Source organism: Plectropomus leopardus, chromosome 14 (genome assembly GCF_026936395.1).
Source record: "Plectropomus leopardus strain MGB_pleo_1.0 chromosome 14, ASM2693639v1, whole genome shotgun sequence".
Taxonomy (NCBI): Eukaryota; Metazoa; Chordata; class Actinopteri; order Perciformes; family Serranidae; genus Plectropomus; species Plectropomus leopardus.
Window position 1 is genome coordinate 23145979 of NC_142189.1, and position 21905 is coordinate 23167883.

A 21905-nucleotide genomic window follows, 5' to 3' on the forward strand; every position below is an offset into this window, starting at 1 on the left:
TATTTACAAAATGTAAGAATCACAGGGGGCAACAAGGGACTCTGGTGCAGCTAACCTGATAAGGCCCCCTCTTCTGGACACGGGAGGGCTTTCCCTAGAGGCTCGAACAGGGTCAACAAAGACCTCTGAAGTGGAAGCCAAACATAGTTTTGTTATATTACATGTTTACCTGTTTTACATTTTTGGTTCAATGTTGTTTTTCTATGTTCACTCCCTGTCAGTTCCTTCAGGGAAGGGGGGCTTTCCTAGGAAGTATATGGAGGCTGATTTTTGTTCACATACATGCAAGGTAAAATCTTAAAGGTAGCGTCTTTTAATGTTAATGGTTTACACAGTCCAATCAAAAGAGGGAAAATTTTATCCAAATTAAAAAAAGAAAAAATTCAAATCGCTTTCCTACAGGAAAACGATTCAATGACTTAGAGCATAATAAGCTAAACAGAATGGGTTTCAAATACATATACTCATCTTCTCACAAATCAGGACGGCGCAGAGGAGTGGCCGTATTGATATCTGGTCAAGTTAAATATGAACACGTGTCAGAAATTAGGGATAAAGAAGGAAGATTTGTTTTGGTTACTGGGAGAATCAATGGAGACCTAATAAGCCTCCTAAATGTCTACGTCCCCCCTGGAAGTGATTGGCTATTTTACAAGAAAATATTTGAAATAATGACTACAAAAAGCCAGGGCATTTTAATCAGTGGAGGAGACTTCAATATTCGTTTAAATCCTCAATTAGACTCCTCCAATAGAAAGTCAGACTCAAATGCAATCAGTAAGAAAGTGAATGCTTTGATGAAAGAAGTGGGAATTATTGACGTTTGGAGAGAACTGTATCCGTCTGGCCGAGATTTTACCCACTTCTCCTCACCCCACGCAGTCTACTCCAGAATAGATTATTTTTTCACCTTTAGTAAGGACTTTCACAGAATAGAGCAATGTGATATTGGTCCGATTGCCCTATCTGACCATAGCCCGATATACATGTCAATAAATTTAGACAATAAACCAAGATCTTTACCTTGGCGTCTGAATTCAAACCTTCTAAATAACCCACAGATTAAAGAAAAAATTAGGAAAGAAATTAAAACATATCTGGAGCTAAATGATAATGGGGAGGTGACGCCATCTGTGCTCTGGGATGCATTGAAAGCGGTACTCCGAGGGAGAATAATAGCTATCTCGTCGTATGAAAAGAAAATCAGAAAGAAAGGCTCATTAATTTGGAGAGAAATTAAAAGAATTACAAAGAGACCATGTAGAGACTCTAAATAAGGAAACCAGATTAAAAATGAACAAAATAAAAAAGGAAATAGATGAAATCAATACGTTAGAAATACAGAAAATGCTGATATTTACAAAACAACGTTACTATGAAGCTGGTGGAAAATCTCTCAAACTCCTATCTTACAGATTACGCAAACAACAAGCAGACAGTTCAATACATAAAATAAGAAATCCTTACTCTGGGAACATTGAGACTCATACAGAGAGAATTCAGCAAAGTTTTGAAATGTTTTATAAATCGTTGTACTCTCAACCAAAAATGAATAATGACCTTCAGACTGAATCATTTTTAGCCACTCTTAATTTACCTACCGTTACCAACGAACAAAATGATAGACTATTGTCTGAAATAGGAATAGGAGAACTAAATGCAGCAATAAGTAAATTGAAAACAGGGAAATCGCCGGGCGCAGATGGCTTCACCTCTGAGTGGTACAGGACTATGAAAGAATCACTGGCTCCGGTACTATTGAGAACTTTCAATTGGGTGTTGAAGAAGAAAGAAATTCCGGCCTCCTGGAGATATGCCATCATTTCGGTGTTACCAAAAGATGGAAAAGACAAGTTGGAGTGCAGCAATTACCGGCCAATTAGTGTATTGAATATTGACTATAAATTATTTACAACTATACTGTCAAGAGATTCTTGATAATATACTACCAGATCTGATCCCTCGACCAAACTGGTTTTGTAAGACAAAGACAAACACAGGATAATACTAGGAGAACTTTGCATATAATAGATCAGATTATTGAACAAGGAATAGAATCAGCCATTATTAGCTTAGATGCCGAAAAGGCTTTTGATTCGGTCAAGTGGTCTTTTTTGTATAAAGTTTTAGAAAGATTCGGCTTTCATAAATCTATTATTGAAGTATTTGAAGCCCTATATGACAAACCTTCAGCAAAAATAAAAATTAATGGTGACTTATCTAATCCATTCATCCTTGAAAGAGGAACTAGACAAGGTTGCTGTGCCTCTCCTCTCCTCTTCTCTCTATTTATTGAGCCCTTGGCTCAATGGATCAGACAAAATACAGACATTAAAGGAATAAATATGCCATCAGGAGAAAATAAATTGGCCTTGATACATGATGATGTATTGATATATCTATCACAACCCACTCAGTCACTCCCTAAGCTTATGAACCTGCTAGAACAATATGGGATGTACTCAGGATATAAACTTAATATACAAAAAACACAGGTAATCACCTTTAATTATTACCCACCTAATCACATCAGAAGCAAATACAAAATGAAATGGGATGCAGAATCAATTAGATACTTAGGGGTAAACTTAACAAAGGATATTACAAAATTATTTGATTTGAATTATAACCCCTTAAATTCCCAGTTGAAATCCGATATTTCACGTTGGAATGTTATCCCTTTCTTGAGCTTAAGCTCCAGGGTGGAGTCCATTAAAATGAACATTCTGCCAAGATTGCTCTATCTTTTCCAAAATCTTCCAGTGTCAATACCAACCAAACAATTCATAGAATGGGATATGATGATATCCAGGTATTTATGGCAGGGGAAAAAACCCAGGATCAGGTTTAAGACCTTACAACTAAGTAAAGAGAGGGGGGGTATGGGTCTCCCCTCCTTAAGAGAATATTACCTAGCAGCACAGTTGAGGCCATTGATCTGCCTATGTACCCCAGATTATTCAGCACGTTGGAAAGAAGTTGAAAATGCCTTACTAGAAGGGATTCCTATTGAAGCTACTATTTCAGATAATGAACTTTTAAATAAACAATTGAACATAAGCAACCCTTGGTTAAATATATTATTGAGAACCTGGCAGGAAATTGTAAAAACTTGTAATTTAAATGACTCAATTAAAATACTGCGATGGTGTGCTTATGACACTGACTTTATTCCAAACAGATCTGATGGCGGATTTAAAAAATGGGCTGCTAAAGGCCTAACAAATTATTACTCATATACTAAGGAGGGGACATTCCATAGTTTTGAATTCTTAAAGAAGAGATACAATCTTGAGCAAAAGGATTTCTATAGATATCTTCAAGTTAGAAACTATTTTAACCAGAATCTAAGACCAAATGTAGGTAAAGTACAAACAGGAATTTTGAAAATTCTTTTGTCAGTATCAGAATCTCCGTGTACTAAGATTATCTCTAAACTATATAAAGATGTACTCCATCCCAAATCAGGAAATACGTGGTATATAAAAGAAAAGTGGGAAAAAGAAGGCAATTTGATTATAACAGAGGATGCTTGAAAGGAATATGTCTCATACAATGGACTTCAACTTGTCGACTACCTGGCGTGAATTCTGTTGGAAAAAGCGTTGTTAGGTTTTTATTACACCTTTACAAAAGAGACATGGGGGAGGGTGTTCCAGCTGCTGGAGACAATGAGGGATGGACGACGCCAATCATTATCATGTTTTCTGGAACTGCCCAGTCATTGTTCCTTATTGGCAGGAAATCCACAAACATATTAACAATATATTTGGAGTCAATATACCTTTTATTATGAATACAGTTTATATGGGAGATATTCAATTTGACGGATGGAGAAATAACGATAAAAAGTTGGTTCAAATTCTCCTGGCCGGAAGCAAAAAAGTTATAACGAGAAATTGGCTCAAACCCCACTTACCCACTATAGATGAATGGATAGACATTATTTATGAAATTTACATAATGGAGCGGCTGTCATATTCCCTTCATGTCCAGAAAGATAGATTTTACAAAATTTGGAGCAAATGGACTGAGTATATTAAACCTATAAGACCAGACTTCTCTTAAATTGTTGGAAAAGGTCAGGCAAACAGTGTTGCATTGACCTAGGTAATTTTTTGTGACCTTTAACCTGAACCTTTTTATTTTGGTATATGGATGTACTGATATTTTGTTTCTATACCTCTCCAATGTGAAGGCCTCCCATGTTCATGTAAATAATTCACATTTAATGTTTACATAAATGCTCAAAAATATCTGAAAGAGCAATATTGAGATATACTCAGATGATCTGTGACTATTTATTTGATAATGTCATTGTATACATATGTTTTATGCTGAGTATCTTATGTGATTATGACATTGCTCTTTGAAACTGCTCTTTCTAAATAAAAAATTAAAAAAAAAAAAAAAAAAAAAAGAAATGGGGCAAAATGGCTCAGACAAAAACTCAAAGGTGCTTTTATTTTGCTTTGGAATTAACTGAGATGATTCTGTGCACACTTAAAGGGACAGTTCAGATTTTTTGAAATGGGTTGCTCAGGTACTTATCTATTGTCAGTATATGACATACAGTAGATATAAGCCCCAGTATGGAGAAACAGGCAGCAGTCTGAAACGAAAGCTAAATAATGTATTGCTGTGGATGGGGGCCAGCAGCAAAACATGTTTTAGCCACTTAAAACCCAAAAGAAAAGAAGTCAATTTTAAAAATCCATATCAGTTTAAGTGCACACTTTATTGAGTTTTCTTACTGCTTTGACTTTCCGTCAGACTGCCTGTTTCGACAGGGAAGCAGCAGTAGACCAGCAGCTCCTGTGTTCAACACTACTGTATGTAATATACTGTCTACGTATGCCCCATACAACCCTGCTTCAAAAAATCGTAACTATCCCTTTAAGAATGGGTGTGCGGAAGAGATTTGCAGGCGCTATCCTTTTTCCAAAGGATCAGGATTACTTTACTCCAAAACAATCCAGAGAAGTTTCCTTTACAATCAGAAAAACCTCTATAGCTCCTGTTATGGTAGTGAAAACCCTCATGTGACCTCTGAGTATAGTAACTCTCCCTCCCTAACAGTACATTTATAAAGTGGCTGTAAACAGTGCTGCTTCGCCGTAAACTGACTAATTTTAGAAAGCTTTACTAACTCTCCCACAAATCCTCGGACCTTTCTGGCCTACTTCCCACAGCCGACTGCCGGCCAGCTCCTCACTGTATACATAGCTCTGCTAAGACGGATGAGAGATGAGAAAACGAGAGGGGAAGGAGATGGGAAGGGAGGGAGGAGTGAGAGACTTTGGGGCAAGGTTGTCGAGCGCGGCGTCGCAGTGGTAAATGGGATTCAGGCTTAGTCAACACAGATGAGTCAGTATGGAAACTGCGGGAGAAAGACCGCCGGCTAACGCTCTGATGTTTATGCTCTGAGAAACAGGAGGTTTGGGAGAGAGGGAAGAGACTGAGGGGAAGAAACGGAAAGACAAATGCCCAGAGAAATTGGGGGAGAGAGTGAGATGAAACTCTTGGTTTAAGAGATTAAATAAGCAGGAGAGACATAGAGGCAAAAACGATGAGTTGGAAGAAGAGGGATAAATTTAGAGTAAAAGGGAGGAAAGCACCGAAAGAAAATCTCTCGAAAATCTCTGAGAAAGTGCAGTCAGACAACCTGTGAAGGTAACAACAGATTAAGTGGATGGAGGAAAGTTTGGCTCTTGAGACGGCCTCGCTGTCCAAATCCTTCTCCAGGAAACACGTGTCTCGTCAGTGCACGAGAACAGCCAAAGAGCTGATGATGTCATTTAAAACAGGCAACAGAAAACTAAGGGTGCTTTCCAAACTGTACACTTTTCCTTTTTACTTTTAGTAGGTACTGCAGCCGCCCATACATAGTATGTACTGTTACATGCAGTATGCACACAATCAGAACATACTATTTTTTCATAACACTGTGCCCTGCACTTTGACCCTCTTGCTCATATAGCCCTTACCAATAAAGATAATACAAAATGCCGAGTATCAACAGCTCTGTTGTTGTTATTTTACAATGTTTAACTTGTAAGTTATAACTGCATACATTGTGGATTCTAACATTTTATATTCATTAAATCAGCTTACAGATACATTTTTATTTGTATTATTATTATTTACTTTTTTGTTGTTGTTGATAATCTCTATGATTATTTTCTGCACTTTAACAATTCATTTTCATATTATAACCATCGGACTGGTCAGTCACTTTAATGGGCTGTCAACCATCGTTGCAGCTTCTGCCAGCTGTCAATCATCTGTCACCCAGCTGCCAAGATGTATCGAGATTTGTGAGTAAGAATAGCCAGAAAAGCATTTTGGCATGGATACTGCAAAATCCAACCGGATGTAAAAGAACATCCTGGTATCTTTGCCGTACTGCGTCTGACATGCTATGTATTGGGACATACTTTATCTTTTTCTGCCAAGCTAAATAGTATGGTAGTATTGGTATTGGAACCCACAGTAGCACTACCAATGTTCTTACGCTCTTACAAAACAAAACAAACAAAAAAAAAACTGCAGATGTCCAGGAAAACCCAGCACTGTGAAGGCTTACCCTTTATGTAAAGAAAAAAACACCCAAAAAGCACTTAAACACGCTTGTAAGAAAAGGTGGACCTGGGGAAAAAAAATAAAGGGAGGCTGTTTAATATTTAGCGTCTTTACACCAACCATCTGCTAGTGTCTGCGGGGCTGAGGAGAGAGTGGAGAATGCCATCTACCACATATTGCTTTCAATAATTCATGTGTGTGTTGCAGCGCCACCTCGGCCTTCTGCACTGCAAAATGCAACCGGGCCTCATTAAGCTGGACCGGCTGGAGTTCCCCAGGAAAATAATAACACACGCACGCAAGCACGCACACGCACACACACACATACCTAGCCATTGACAGACGTGTGCAAATGTACATAAATATAACAGAGCAGGTGGTGGGACGGGTGGGTGAGATAAGAGCAAGCGAAAAAGGACAGGGAACATTTTGTAAGCAGTCAAGAGACGGGGCTCACCTACTGGAGAACATGATTGGCTTGCTCTAAAACAATAACACATCATATTGACTTCACAGCATTAAAGAAAATAAAGGTATATTGCCAAAACCACACTTCTCTCCCTTCCTGTACTTTCAACTAATGAACGGAGGTCTATAAAAGACGTGCAAATGAGCATTTCCTGTGGCAATTCCCAAAATAGACCACCAAGAGAGGAGTACTCTCTGGGGCCGAACCTTCAGGGTGCAGAGTGGTGAATTTCTGTATCAATAAATAACCAGCTTGCATGAGTCTAATTACTGAGAGGATTTAGACTCCCCCCCTCTGCACCTGGGAAAGGAATGCCCCTCTGTGTTTATGTTGATGGGAGGTTTACGCTTGGGAGAGACGTGAGCTTATGTGCTTCTAATTAATAAAATCTCCTCCGGGGGAAAATGTGCTCAAAGTGCTGCATGACTGTACATCTCTTGCTTTCTTTTATGTGAGCGCAGGCGCTGTGCATGCAAGTAAGCAATAAGAAAACATGCTTTCAGGTTGTTTCAACATGCCCAATCTGTGCTGAGGGTGCGAGTGTCAAGAGACCGTTTTTCTCAGCAGCACGTCCCAAGAGACTGCACGCGGAATATGTCAAAACCACGTGCACGCATTCATGAATTCGGCATGCTCATGTTATGTGTATGTGTGTGTGTACATTCCCCCAATGAATACAAGAACTGGGTGATCCTGCATTACAAATCTGCTAATCCAGACCACCTGAAGAGTTTCATTACGCTGGGATTCAGTGGAGATTATTTAGTCATTTCAAAGTCTAAGCGCTGCTGTCAGGCTTTCAACACTGACAAGAACACAAAGATATTGAAATTAAATTCTTAATTTCTTAATGTAATCTTTCATTTTGCCACATGATTTTTTTTTTGTTTTAAGTGATTGCTCAGGAGCTTGCTACATCCTTTAATCTGTTAACATTGAGAAAGATAATCAATACCGTTTCAAACAAAAGAACTTCAACATAAATTCTTTCATTGCAGAAATTGTAGTTGAAAGAGCACTTTCACAGGCAGTGAGAATTTGGCCTGTTGCATCCTATGAGGTCAAGGGGCAAATTCTGTTGGCACCAGTGTCATGAGCATGTAATTGGTAGATAGATTATAGTCTAAGCTTTCCAATGATATATGACTTCATGACAGTCTGTGGGGTTTACCCTCATTTATACTGGCTCTATGTGTAAAATGGCAATAAAAATATGGAAAAAGGTAATTGTAGAGTGCTGAAAAAAAGCACATAAAAAGCTACCACTGCTGCAACATTATCAGTATATTTATTGCATTAAAAGTGCATGTAACGTATTATTTAAAGGTCGCATATTGTGCTAATTTTCAGGTTCACACTTGTATTTCCAGTTATTACTAGAATTTTTTTACATGCTTTGATGTTTAAAAAAAAAATAAAAAATTCTGACACTGTCTGCCTGAATATACCTGTATTCACCCTCTGTCTCAAATGCCCAATTTTAGCGGCTGTCTCTTAGAGCCCCCCCTCCCTAAAAAGCCCAGTTTGCTCTGATTGGTCAGTCTTTCCGAGTCTCATAATTGAGCTCTCAGTATCTCTGCACCATCATTGCAGCCAGGTACTGCCTGTATCGGCACTGTAGCAACACTTTCGACTTTTATATAGTAAAGTTGTGACATCACAACTTTACATAGTCTTAACAGCTTGTTTAAAGGCAACGCAGTCATATGCCTCAACGCACCAGTCAAGTTGCACTTACAATTTACATCCATGTCTGTGAAAACTTGGATGCCTCTGCTATCGCCAGCACAGAGGCATAAAAAGAAATGTGAGTTTTTACAATATGGGAACTTTAAACAATGCCCAGATCTTTCCCTGCGTCTGTGTGTTTAGTTGTACCTGCGATGCAGAGGGCCTCTTGTCCCGGCCCCTTTTCGTTAGGTTGTCGAGGCCTTTGAGCGAGGAGAAAAGGCCTCTCTTGCGCTGTCTGTGAGTCAGGGACAGTGAGCGCCGTCTGAGTGTGGCCTCATCTCTGGAACAGATCTGAAAGGATACAAATTTATCAGAGCTGCAAATCATTTAGCTCCACAAAAAAATCCCATCTAATCAGGCCATCTTAATGAGGTCTTTTTTCCTCCAGTAATGCATAAAGAGAGTGTTCGCTAAATGCTTTTTAGTTTCAAATGATTAAAAGATTTTCAAGGTTACTGTTATACATCAAGTGAATTCAAACTGAAGTATCATGTACAAAAAGAAAAGTTAAAAAGCAACCAAACAGGACATACTGTTGCTCCTTTGATTATTATTGTGTATTTAAATAGCCATTTACCGGCCTTTTCCCAAGGCTTGTTCTCCTTACCAGTGCATGGAATGAGGAGACTGAGAAGATCCCAAGGCGTCCCAGGGTGGTTTTGGTGGGGCGGCTTGCAATCGCCAGCAGACTCTTTGGGTTGGGCAGCTCTCCACCTTGTAGACTGGCCAGGTAGCAGCGCATCCTGAACAGATCCATGTTAAACCTCTCCAGGTTCTGCTCCCACTGCTGGATCTAAGGGGAAAAAAAGAAGATAATTAATTTGCAGGTTTGGTAGAGGCTCTGAATGTGAATTTTGTGAGCGTTTCAGGGTGGTGGCTGAGAAAAAAGAGTGGAGGGAAGGTAGAGGTTGGGACTAGGAGACAGGAAAAGGAGGGGAGGCAGGAAAAGGAGAGTCAAAAAGGGAGATCCAGGGTCAGCTGAGTGCTTTCCATCAAGCTGCAATTGCTTGCAGATGTTGGTGGATGGTGAGGGCACAAATTGGTGGAGGTTTGATATAGAGAGGGGGTGGGCTGCATATCTAGCAGAGAAGTCAGAGTGTGCGCAGTAAATCCTAATGCCCATTTTTTATGTAAGTCTAGAGAGAGAAGTGATGTTGCACAGACCACCCGTTAAACCCCCACCCTGCACACACACACACACACACACACACACACACACACACACACACACACACACACACACACACATATACACAGTTTACAGTTGCTTTCCCTCTATCCCTGTTTGCACTATGTAAACTATGAGAAAGTGCTTATTTTGTTGGCTGGAGACTGGTTTTAATGAGAACACTCACGTTAAACAACCCTCTATAACAACTGACTTTAATAGGTCTCGTCTGTACTGTGAGTTCATTTACAACAACGCACCCTATGGCGTTCTCCCATTAGGTCTCATTTACATTGACAGCATTCTTTAGAATTGAGAACAAACTGGGGAGGAACACGAGGGTGGTGTTTTATGAACCACTGACTTTTCAAACATCATAAACAAAGAACTTGCACAGAGATCACCATGGGACCATGCTGCGCTATGTGCTAAACCCATGAAAACGCCCGTGTACGTAGCTGTGCAGGTGGCCTCGGTTAACAAGCCTCGAGTCAATGACATTCAGCCATTACTCTCATTCCAGACTGGGACCATGAGGACAACTTTTAGGAATCCACATGCTTCAAGTGAAAAATGACCTTGGGGTTTGGCATATCAGTTATTTAAATAATTGGAAAAATGATCAAACTCTAGAGTGAGACATTGGTCCTTCACAAAGAAAGGACAGCAAATGACCCTCTTATCAAACTTCATCATTTATCTCTGGAAAATCAGTGCAATTAAATTTTGAAATATTTCATTAAATACAAAGTCACAAACGTTTTTGGGAGTTCTGTCTTTTGGTGGAATGTTTGCCAAGGGACTCTTAAAGGTCCAGTGTGTAGGATTTGGCAGCATCTATTGGCCAAACTGATGCTTTATATTCATAACTATTCATGTTTTTGTTACCTCCGAATGAGTTTCCCAGAATGGACCAAACACTGGCTCTAGATAGGGCCATTTGCATTGTTGTATAGGGCTATGTAGTTGTCCTACATGCTTGGCACACAGAAGTTTCAGTTCTGCCGCCTCACTACTAGATTCCACTAAATCCTAAAAGTTACACCTTTCAAGGCAAACTATGCAACTTTAAAGAGAATAAGCGAGCCGTTTTTCCTTGAAAAGTTGAATTCCAAAGCAGCCTTAGCCTTACCTGGTCTGGCATATCAGGCAGCTTTTAGTGACTAATGTTGGCTAGCTTATGCTAACTTCATGACTCCTCTCTAGTTGTGCAAATGTGCTATGTTTTAACACTTAGTTATATCCTATAATTCTTCCTTGTGGTCACAGTTGCCTCAGCTCAGCCAAAGTTGCAACATCTTTTTCTATGAAGGCCTACTGTAATTTCCAGCTATTACCAGCCATTCTTATGGTCTATAGAGAGATTAAAGGTAACTACCCTCATCTAAAAAATCATCTGTAGCAACTTGAAATACGCCCCAAACAAGTGTTACAATTTAACAATGTGGGTATTGTCAATTAACTATGGCTAACCTTTTTCTCCATCTATTCAGTGCCCAGATCTCCCTGCTCAAACTACAGGTTGTACTTCCTAATTTTTGTATGCTTGCTACCACGTACACAAAGAGTAGAGGTGGATAGAGAGAGAGAGAGCCATCCTTGTATTTCACTCTCCCAATGCAGATCAATCTCCTATAGGACTGTAACAATAGGCAGTGCTAATCAGTTATAAAAGATTCTGCTATTGTATTGCATGTTTCTCAGTTAAAATGTCTCCAGAAATATATTTTATTGCACTGTTTGGCTGTGATACAAGCATTTGTGAACAGGAAGTGGGTGGCATACTGGTTCCTGTACTGTGAAAATGGAGGCTGAAAAAAAGAAGAGATAAAAATGTAAAACTAGACAACACTGATCAAATAAGAACCAAGATTTGGTTACTTTGTTACCTGTTTCTCACCTAAAATGTTTTCACAAACATATTTTAATGCACTGTTTAATTGTAATTCAGGACTGTTTGTTACCAGCCAGCCACCATATTGTTTTCTTGTGTCAAAACAGCCAAACTAGCACTAGTTCACCTACCAACTGGAGCGATAATTGGTCCAATGCAGTGTAGTACATTCTGGTAGTTGTAGGTTTTCTAGCTCTTGAGCAAAAGTTAAAGCCACAGTCATCTCCATGAGAGCAGCCCTTTCCCTGGTCATGTAGCACCAATTTCAAAAGTATTTCTGTCTTTCTATGTCAGACACAGTCCAGTTTTATGAAAACCATCTTTCCAGCAATATTTCTTTACAGGTGGATGTTCTTACTGGGATAATGGTAGTCACATATAGCATTAGCATAGTATGCATGGAGCATTGAACGCAATGAAATATGTATTTTTTTTCCCCACATTTTCACTTGTCCAGGTCTAATTCTCAGCTTTACTAAACTCCTTGTACATAAATCCTCTGATAGTAGGTAAGTAAGCAAAGCACATTTTTTTATCCTGCTATTCTCAGGTCATCATAACACTGCGTTCTGGAAGGAACGGTGAATTAATTCCACTGAGTGGTTTGAAGACGACTTCAGATGGAGAGCGAGGTATTACTGAATAAATCAGATAAGCTCCTTCCTCAAAAGCAAAGTCAAATTTAGGAGAGTTGCTGCTTTGAAAAAAAAAACTCCTGTCTATGTATAACTACCACACAAGATCCTAGAATGCTTCTGATTTACACACAATCTGGATCTGTTTGTCAACAGTCAAGTATCCACGTCTTTATTCAGTTTAGGGATGTTCTAAAATAGTCCTGTGCATAAAATTCGATTTGATGAATCATGCCGGGGTGAATCACTGATGATGAACAAATTTTTTTTAACGAAGGTCTACATGGAGTCTATTACTTAATGCATCTAACAGGCTTGAATGTGAGACAATCAGGCAACATGAAAAGAAAGGCATGTTTGGACCCATCTGGCCTGCGTGCACGACTTATTTACATTCATTTCAGAGCCATTAAGGTCGGCAGACATAAGCCTTTCTTTTAACAGATTCTCATCTTTTCTTATTTCCCCCTCTTTAACATCTGCCCCGGGCTCTCTCTAAAAGCCCTAATGCATAATTAGTCATTCAATGCAACTTGATCGCAGTGTGTGTACGTGAGCACGAGTGTGTGAAAGGGAGCAAATGTAGTCTTCAAAAGAGGTCCACTGGCACTGATTTCAGTAGACATGGGTGGGGGTGGGATACATAAAAGTGGTGCCCTGTTGGTGCCAGACAACCCCAGCGAAACCTTAAATCTATCATCAGCCTCGGGGTGCCTGTATCAGAGTCCTGTCCCATACCCCTCTGACCCTATCATTGACTCCAACCCCATCTGCCTTTTTGTCTACTCTGAGGTGGCATAATGGATAATTGGAAACAGATACAAGCACACAGGCAGTCAGTCTCGCAGGCAGGCAGTGACATCTCCATCGGTGATTACTGCAGTGAGCTATCCGGTTTCTATCTTGCTTGTTCCTCATAATAATATATTCATATTTCCGCTCTTGGCACTTTAACCCTTTAAATTTTGGGCAAATTGGCTTGATTTCCTCAAAAGAATATGGGAAGAAGGCAATGAGTAATTTAAGAAGAAAGGGGAAAAAAAGGACAAATAAATACCTGAAAATGAGCACAAACTAGGGGACATTTTGTTTTTAAAAAAAGGAAATGCTTAAAATATTAAAAATAATTCTTAAACATATTTTCAAATATACAATTATAATAATTATGAATGCAGTTTTGTTTCGACATTTTCCCTAGAATTCTTTTAAAAACAACTGCTTATTTCCTGCAAATAGCAGGACATTTTTTGCCAGGTTGCTCATAGCTTTTTCTCTTGTGTTTTCAAAAAATCAAACCGAACTGCCCAAGGTTCAAAGGCTTAATTACCTGTGAAAGGCATATGAACTCAGTACAAGAAAAGTTATGTCTGTCCCGGTTTCAACAGGTGAACTTAAGACCAAATAATAGCCTTTCCAAAAAGTGTCTATTTAGCTTTTCTACAGTATAAGCAGTCAGCACATAAGAGCAAAACCTGAACCCTTTTGGCTCACTGATGCAGAGAGCATAATAAGAGGCACTTGAAGTCAATGACCACCTGAGGCACAGGTAAAAAAAAAAAAGGCAGCTGGATATCCCCACATACCACAACAAACATCAATTTCTAGTAAAAGTATTTGGGTTTTCGCTAAGCTATAGATTATTACAGGCTTTTTATAACCGTGAGTAATCTGCTGTATGTAGGCTACAGCACAGCGCTCGGTGCTTTGGATTCTCCCCCAGGCTGTGAGGAGGAGGAAGAGGATAATGCATGTTGAGAGCCCATTACCAGGAAACATCTGGAATCTCAATCTGATGCTCGGGGAGCGAGCTGCTCCCCTGGGCCCCTTGCGATGCGTTTGGGGACTGATGCATTTAGGCCACTTCACCCACCCACAGACAAAAATAAAGCGCAGCCTTGCCACCACAGACACAAAATCAGTAAATTTAAGTAGGGCACATCATGTAGATGCTACACGTCTCACGTGGAATAATGACACAGTGTAAAGACAGAAATGTGGCATGAAAAGAGCACGCGTCATGCCACCTGATTGATCTATGCTGGAACGAACTCCAGCTGATTTTCTGTGAAATGTGTCCTGAGGGTATGAAATGTATAAGGCACTATGAGGCCTCCAATATTCTCAGCTCATGTACATTTAACATAGGGCTACCCCTGTAAAGCTGGAGACTCCAATAATCAGTTGGAGACCCTCAGTGACTAAGACTGATTCAAACTGAGCTGTCGTTTCTTTCTGTGCAGTTCACTTCTGAGGAGATTTTGGTCCTCAGATTTTGCTGCGGAGCAAGCGCTCTCAACTTTCATGCTACTCTTTGCAGCGGTGGACATGCAGGTAGCAGCATTGAGGGAGAGAGAGGCTGCACCATAAGGTTAGGAAGTGGTCAATTTAGAGCTCACAACAAGTTAATACGATATAGAATTTGGGCTTTGTTTGATATCTTGTGTCGGCAAAAAAAAATGTTGTGCATTTGCAATCCATCATTAGCACCTTTAGCTTGTTTATTATGACATGAATGCTGCTCCCACTCTGAGCCTGCTCAGACTTTAACACTTTGTATGTTGTAGGCTTTAACAGCCAAATCTGATAAAACTGGCATAAATCTAACTCGGGTGCCTACTTTAATGTCTCAACATTGGTATCATAATAGCCTCACCTGGTTCTCAATAGCCTTGCGGTTCTTGGGGTCGCTGACCACCGTCAGCTGCAGCTCGGCCATCTTCTTCATCTTCCCGTCCATGTCGATCTTTTGCAGCAGGCCTCGGACCTGGCTCCGCAGCAGACGAACCGTGTCCTCCTTCCCTTGGCGCTTGGCCAGCAGCGATGCACTGGCAGAATGGATGGCTGTCACCCAGTTCTCCAAGTCGGTCTGGTTGCTGGCCTGGAAGGGCAAAGAGGGAAAGGGAGGTCGATTTGATGAAGTAGGAAAGCCAATATTCCCGTTACAAGCTAGATCTAAGGACGCAAAGCTTGATGTATTGGATAGGACTGTAAAATGCACTGCTATTGTGTTATTCTACCATATATCACAGTAAGATCATTGGGTGGCAAGCTGGGCTTTGCTAAATCAATAAAAGAACACATGATTAACGGTGCCTGTGTAAGAAAGAACAGGTTATGAACTGCTGCTTAAGTCAAACATGCATTTTCCCTGTTAATAAGCCATTTCGTGTTTATCGCTCTGTCTTTATAAGGTGATTCATGGCACATCAGTTGAGAAATCACTCAATCCCCCTTTACATTAAGAATGACTCATGCTCAAAAGGCCATATGAGTGAGAAAAAAACCATAAAACCCAGGCTGTCTTCATGCTATGGAGCTGATTTTCTCTCTGCTTGCCTCTGGGGCCACTATGCACACAAGACTATTTTTTTTAGATGTAGGTCTGGACACCGCGACATACTGTCTACAAAGCTTGTAATGGAGGAGGCTACATGGAATGAGCAGAGGCGAGGCATGAATTTGGTAGTGATATGTAGGTCAGTAAGCACAACGGGTGAATATGATGTGCTCTCAGACCCTTCTGTTTGGGCACTTTGCCCTAACATGCCTAAATTGGTCATTTCACATGCTGCACTCCAGGGAAAGGGAGCTAAAAGGTGGATGTCTGGTATAATTCAACCACAACCATGTGCTGCAAGTATGCACTGCAACAACATGCTGCATACATTGTTTGCTCAGTTCAATTCATAAGATTCATAAGCTTTATTGCAGATTAGTGTTTCACACAAATTCGGAATGCCACGATATCAACATTTGACGCCACATATTGGTTTTCTATTTTCAAAGCTGGACCATTTATTGGGAGCGCTGTTGAAATATCATTTGGCTGTTATTTGGTTATTTATCGCAATACAGTCACAGGGCACAGCACAAACTCAGGGCACAGTTGGAGCAGCATAAGAAGACAGGGTGAAACTTAATCGTTCACTTTGCTGGGTCTAAAAATTTGCTTTCAAACGCCTCTGCAGCAGCTGCTCCTCTTGCCCATTGATCTCATTTGAAAAGCTCTGCTTGGATCGACTGATCATTTATCAACCTTGCGACACAAACTCCACAAAGTGCTGCTACGAAAAAAAATAAACTCAGGAAGAGTTCCATCTGTGCTGCATTCACTGACCTGCAAAAACCTTTGAATTTAGAGAGGAGACACAGAATAATACCACCACACACTATAATTCTGTGGGAAACACTGCAGATGATTTCATTCTCTTAATTTTCTGCATTATATTTCAGAAAAATCTTTGTGTCAACCATTGCTTCACCTGGAAGAGGTAGACGTCTCCGTATGAGTTGCTGAGGCAGAAAACATTCTCCTTTTTGGGGTGCTCAGGGACGGCCTGGACAATGCTGTCCTCGGCCAGGAGAGCATAGCGAGGTGACAAATCCTGCTCCGGCGAGCCTTTGCCATAAGTCTCATAGAACAGCAATGTACATCCTGGAAAAGTCAGAGTGGAAACACAGGCTCAAATGTGCATCAATAAGTGATGAAGAAAACAAGTAAATGTTCATCATCAAGTTAGGTGTCTCTAGACTGTAGGAGCTTGGGGGTTTTACAGCTGCCACATAAATGTTTTACAGACAAAATGTCCTTTCAAAAACATCTAACAATTGAGTTCTGCAAGACTGGGGTACACAGCGCAAGTTTTACATACTCCCAAAAGGCACAAATGATGAAAGTGTCCTTGGTTATACCTCTTATTTTTTGTTACTTCCAAGATGTGTTCTTCAGTAAATACTTAAAAACACTGTGGTAAAAGCAGACACATTTGGTGGCCTGAATGTTATCATTTGGCCAGAAGCAACAGCATAGGAAGCTTTTGAGGTAGAGAAGCACAATCGCTCAATGTCAAGTGTGATGCAATGGTCAAGGACACGACTGCTGTTAAGAGAAGGAACAAAGAGAAAACACCTGCTCCTCAAAACTGAATTATGGAACAAAAATTTGGATAATCTACTTAGTGGTGAATTATTTTAAAACCACAAGTCAGCACAATCTTTGACTCAATTTTAGGATGCATTAATATTTCCCTCCCTCTGAGATTCAAGCTCACCTTTCAGGGTCACCCAGTACTGCTTCCACTTGCGGCGGGTCACCAGCTCCAGCTTCCTATCCTTGTGCAGGGTGACGAGAGGTTTGAAAGAAAGCCAGCCGGCGCGTCTGACCACCCCCTGTTCCTTTTCAAACAGCAGATCCAGCTGCTCCAGGGAGCCCTCGGCCGACTCGCTGCTGCTCTCTCCCTCTTCGGTGCCTGTGGACGGGTCTCTCCTCTCACCGCCTCCCCCTCCTCCTTGTCCGGTGCCGGTCTCCAGCTCTCTCATGAAATTCTCATAGATGTTCTGGCGGAGGGCGTCACTGGTTGTTTGGTGGATGGCGCCTGATGACTGGGCCCTGGAGGCTCCTGGGAACCAGAGGAGGCTGGAGACCTGAGATGGGGAGCTGGTGTCTGCAGTAAGGCCGTCAACGCCACTGTCAAAGGCATCGCTCAAGTCCTTGTACCTGGTCTCCTGATGAGGCATGAAAAGATGAGAGAAAAACTTGATTTTCACAACCACTAACAATACCCAAAAAGCCTCATTAATTAGTAATTACCTGACTTGCTGGAGTAGTTTAGAGATTTCCAAATTAGTGAAGAGAATTGTTGTTGCTACATTGTACACCCCTTTGTACATACAGCAGAGCTTACACTGGGACAACAATCAAACTGTGTTCCTTTCAATTAGCCACAAGTTCTTGCGAAAAGTGGAGGAGAAACTTTTCTAGTCAAACCACTTGAACCTACTTCAAAGTCAGCGTTACAGTCACTAAATCTTTCGCTCGGGCTGAGAAAGTGGGACAAATTTCCTGTGCTGGCACCTGGGTAGCTGGAACCCTCCAGGCTCAGACAATTTCACGTCATTTGAGGTTTGCTGTGGCTTCCCAATTCCACAAATGAACACTTGATGGAATTGCACTCTTTTATGCCTAATGACAGCCTACCTACACTTGACTAGATTGCAGCATTGATTCAGCCTCTGGTAACAGAGTGGAGTGCTCTCAACGTGCAGACACAGAGTATGCGCCGTCATGCCGGAGCTCATCCTCCCGTCTTTTGTTTGCTCCTTTGTCTTACTCAGCTTCGTCCATGTCTTCTCTATCCCTACTGATGCTATGCCTATTGTTGATGCATAGCAAACAATTTATATTGGCCAGATTTATCAGCAAAAAAACAGAATAGTGCTCAATAGCATATATAAACTATTTCATTATATGGAAAAAAGTTACTGGTAATGCTTTATTGATTTGTGCAGGTTACTGTTTAGCTACGCGGCAGCAGTGAACCCTCTGAACCCGCAGTGTTCAGCTGAGGACAGCCTTTGTTTTAACCATTACGTCCACCTGCCACCATGAAACACACACTGTTTGTGTAGTACAGATGTAGGAAAATGTGTACGGAGCACAGGGCGGATTTCAGTTTTTTTTCCGTTGGCTGCCCAAGAGTGTCTGCCCTCTCCCAGTTTTCTTCCACCTGCTTTTCATTACAAGCAGGTTCTTGGCCTTTGGCACCAGGGTTGCAATGTGACCTTTAAACCCACAACAGAGCCCTGGAGTTCAGGTGGAGGGGAACCAGAGCTGGAGGTGCTCCTGATATTGGTTGACCCTGCTGAAAGGAGGCACTGTGACCAGCACTTGGAGATATATGCCACGGAGGTTTGGCAGTCGACAAAATGGCCCCGGGAGAACAGAGGGAAGTCAGTCTGGAGCAAAGACCAGCTTGAAGCTCCTCTGTGACTTTAACAGGAACTTGACAAACTGTGTCAGTCATTTATGCTGCGCTCACATGGAGTCAGGCAGACAGTCAACTGCACACAGATATTATTTTGGTGGAGGAGAGGAGGACGGTAAAATAAGTTGAGGACGGCGAATAATACCACGGTAATGGCAGATGGCATTGCCGTTCAAAGTTGAAATATTTCAACTTTTTGCCATTCTCCACACTGGAATTTACAAGTGGATGTTACATTGTTCCCTCACACAATGACATTACTTCAAAAATACTGTTAAATAAGAAACACAAATTAATTTTATTTATTTTTATTTTATTCGTTGTAAACAATACGGCATCACTATTGCAACATGTCGTCATGCATGTTTAGTTTTGCCATCCTGCCATTCCGTCTGACTGTTTGTTTGTCCCATGCTGTCTATACTGTGTTGTTGTTTTTCTGCTGTTAACCATCCGCTCGATTCCTTGTGAACGCAGCATCGGTGACTGAAAAGGTGTCAAAGTTCCTGTTAACGTCACTGAGACGCTTTTCAGAACACGGCACAGGAAAACCAAACAGTCCAACAGAATGGCCGGAAAAAAATAAATATAAAATAATGATTTTAAAAAATAATAAAAATAGTAAAAAAATTAATTTGTGTTTATTAATTTCTAAAAATGTTCTTATAATGTCCTTGTGTGAGGAAGCTACATAAATGCTTAATGAACACTGAATGGAAATGCCGTCTGCCCCATAACATTGCAGGTATTTCCTATTGGCCTCAACTAATATTACCGTCCTGCTCTAGTCCACCAAAATTATATCGATTTTGCCGTCTACCATCAGCCTGATTCCACGTGAACACAGCATAAGAAGGAGACCTTAAGCATCAATTAATTCTCCTTTTTTTATTATTTCATTTGGCTGAACTGTCCCCAATTGATCTATGTCAAACTTCTTACAATTTGTCACCAATACTTGGTGCTGGCAATGGATTTCATTTTCTACGAGTTTCTTGAGGACTGCTGCAGTCAGAAACAGTCTTCATTCTGCTTTATTTCTAGACTGAAGTCAATCTATGGGGGCTGGTCCGCCCTCTGAAACAGTCAAGCACCAACACATGGAAATAGATTAGCATGGCGTTATGGAAGGAGGAGATTTAGAGGCAGACATTACCAGCGTTAAGTGAAAGCTGCGTAACACTTAAAATGAATACTGTCGGTCTACTGCGTATTTGTCACTGCAGGATGGAGTGACAGCGTCAAGGCAAAGCATCTCATATATTTCACTATGCTTTATCTGCTTTAAAAGCACAAGGAGAAGCTCACACATTCTCACTCCAGCAAAGAAGAATACAGCAATTGTTCTATTTTGTCCTATCCCAATCCCTATTAGCAGATTTACTCTCTGAGGACAGTGGAGGGGAGCCCCCAACGTCTGCACCAAACAACAGCCAGAACAACCATAAGTCATTCATTAACATTAGAGGAGGGGTGGGGTTAAATCTTCAGCTAGGATTTAGTTTCATTCTAACAGAGCCTCTCAGAGGCTTACAGCTATTCTCTTGGCAGCGCCCAAACAGTGTTCTTAAAACTTTTACAAGGCAAAGCTAAACGAATTAATGCAGAAACAATCGCTTTCAAGCCTCAAAGACAAAAAAGGGACACGAGTAAAGGCTCAGATCCAACAAATGTTTTATGCCAAATTAAAGCTATTAAGAGAGTAGTGTTTGTAGGATGAAATGGTTCTTAAAATCATGTGCAGGCAACATGCAGACAAGCTGTGGTTATTTCCAACCTCTCCTCTGACCTGTGTCTGTATGGTACCAGTATCATTTTACTACTAGGAAAAACGTATATCAGCTGCCTGCTCTGTCTTGTATTACAACATGCTAGTATTTCACTGTAGCGTCCTGCTCCATTCGCAAATATCTATGCACTTCAGCTATCAGTTAGCTTAAAACCTTCAAAAACATTTTTGATTTAATGCTGAAAAACACTTAATACCATTCAGTTACATCAACATGCAAAAAGCACTGTACATTCAACAGCTAATCACAAACAAACAGTATGCAATAACACTTCAGATGTACCCACCCAGAAACAGTCATCCTGAAACCTGCGCATGAGTCCTGAACTTCTCTTCCTCTGAGAAACGTCCATGTCTTACCCACAGTAAGAGGAAGCACCTCTCATCCTCGCTCCATCCTCACAAAAACAAACACGGCCCAGCGCTGGCTACCATACAAATTTCATTTTGTGCCGCCCCACCGTGCCCTGTCTCCGGACAGCTGGTGCTGCAGTGCTAAGGACCAGAGGACGGCGGTTGGCTTGTTGGTTGTGCCAAGACCACTGCTGTGGCTCACGATCAAATAAACCTTGCCAGACAGGAAACTGCCTGTGCGTGGCTGTTACTGATGCCTTCTCCTGCCTAATAAGATGTAGCTTTAAGGCTCATCGTGAGAGGACAACAATAAGAGGGTGATAAGTTTATATACTGGGTACTTAAACTATGAGGGATAGAAGTTATGGGGCGATTATGATCACCACATCTAAGCAAACTATAGTTTTACATACCGTTAAGATAAGATCCCTGTATGACCCCTGTGAGTAACAAAGGAGTGCAAGTCATTAAAAAAATTGCAAAGCACAGGACTTAATCAGTGTGATCCACGAACCCAAT

At 40.9% G+C, this 21905-nt stretch overlaps 1 protein-coding gene across 2 annotated transcripts in view; it reads right to left on the bottom strand.

Moving 5' to 3' along the window:
• The window catches only part of tiam2a (TIAM Rac1 associated GEF 2a), a 93639-nt gene that overhangs the window by 41486 nt on the left and 30248 nt on the right, over window positions 1-21905 (bottom strand). The window contains exons 4-9 of one of the 2 annotated variants that reach the window (XM_042501507.2): window positions 21800-21826; window positions 17531-17984; window positions 16742-16914; window positions 15133-15357; window positions 9390-9575; window positions 8930-9073 (exon numbers count right to left, since the gene is read on the bottom strand). In XM_042501507.2, the coding sequence (XP_042357441.2) occupies window positions 8930-9073; window positions 9390-9575; window positions 15133-15357; window positions 16742-16914; window positions 17531-17984; window positions 21800-21826 (1209 nt within the window). The remainder of the gene's footprint in view (window positions 1-8929; window positions 9074-9389; window positions 9576-15132; window positions 15358-16741; window positions 16915-17530; window positions 17985-21799; window positions 21827-21905) is intronic. The other variant, XM_042501511.2, reaches the window with a different exon arrangement.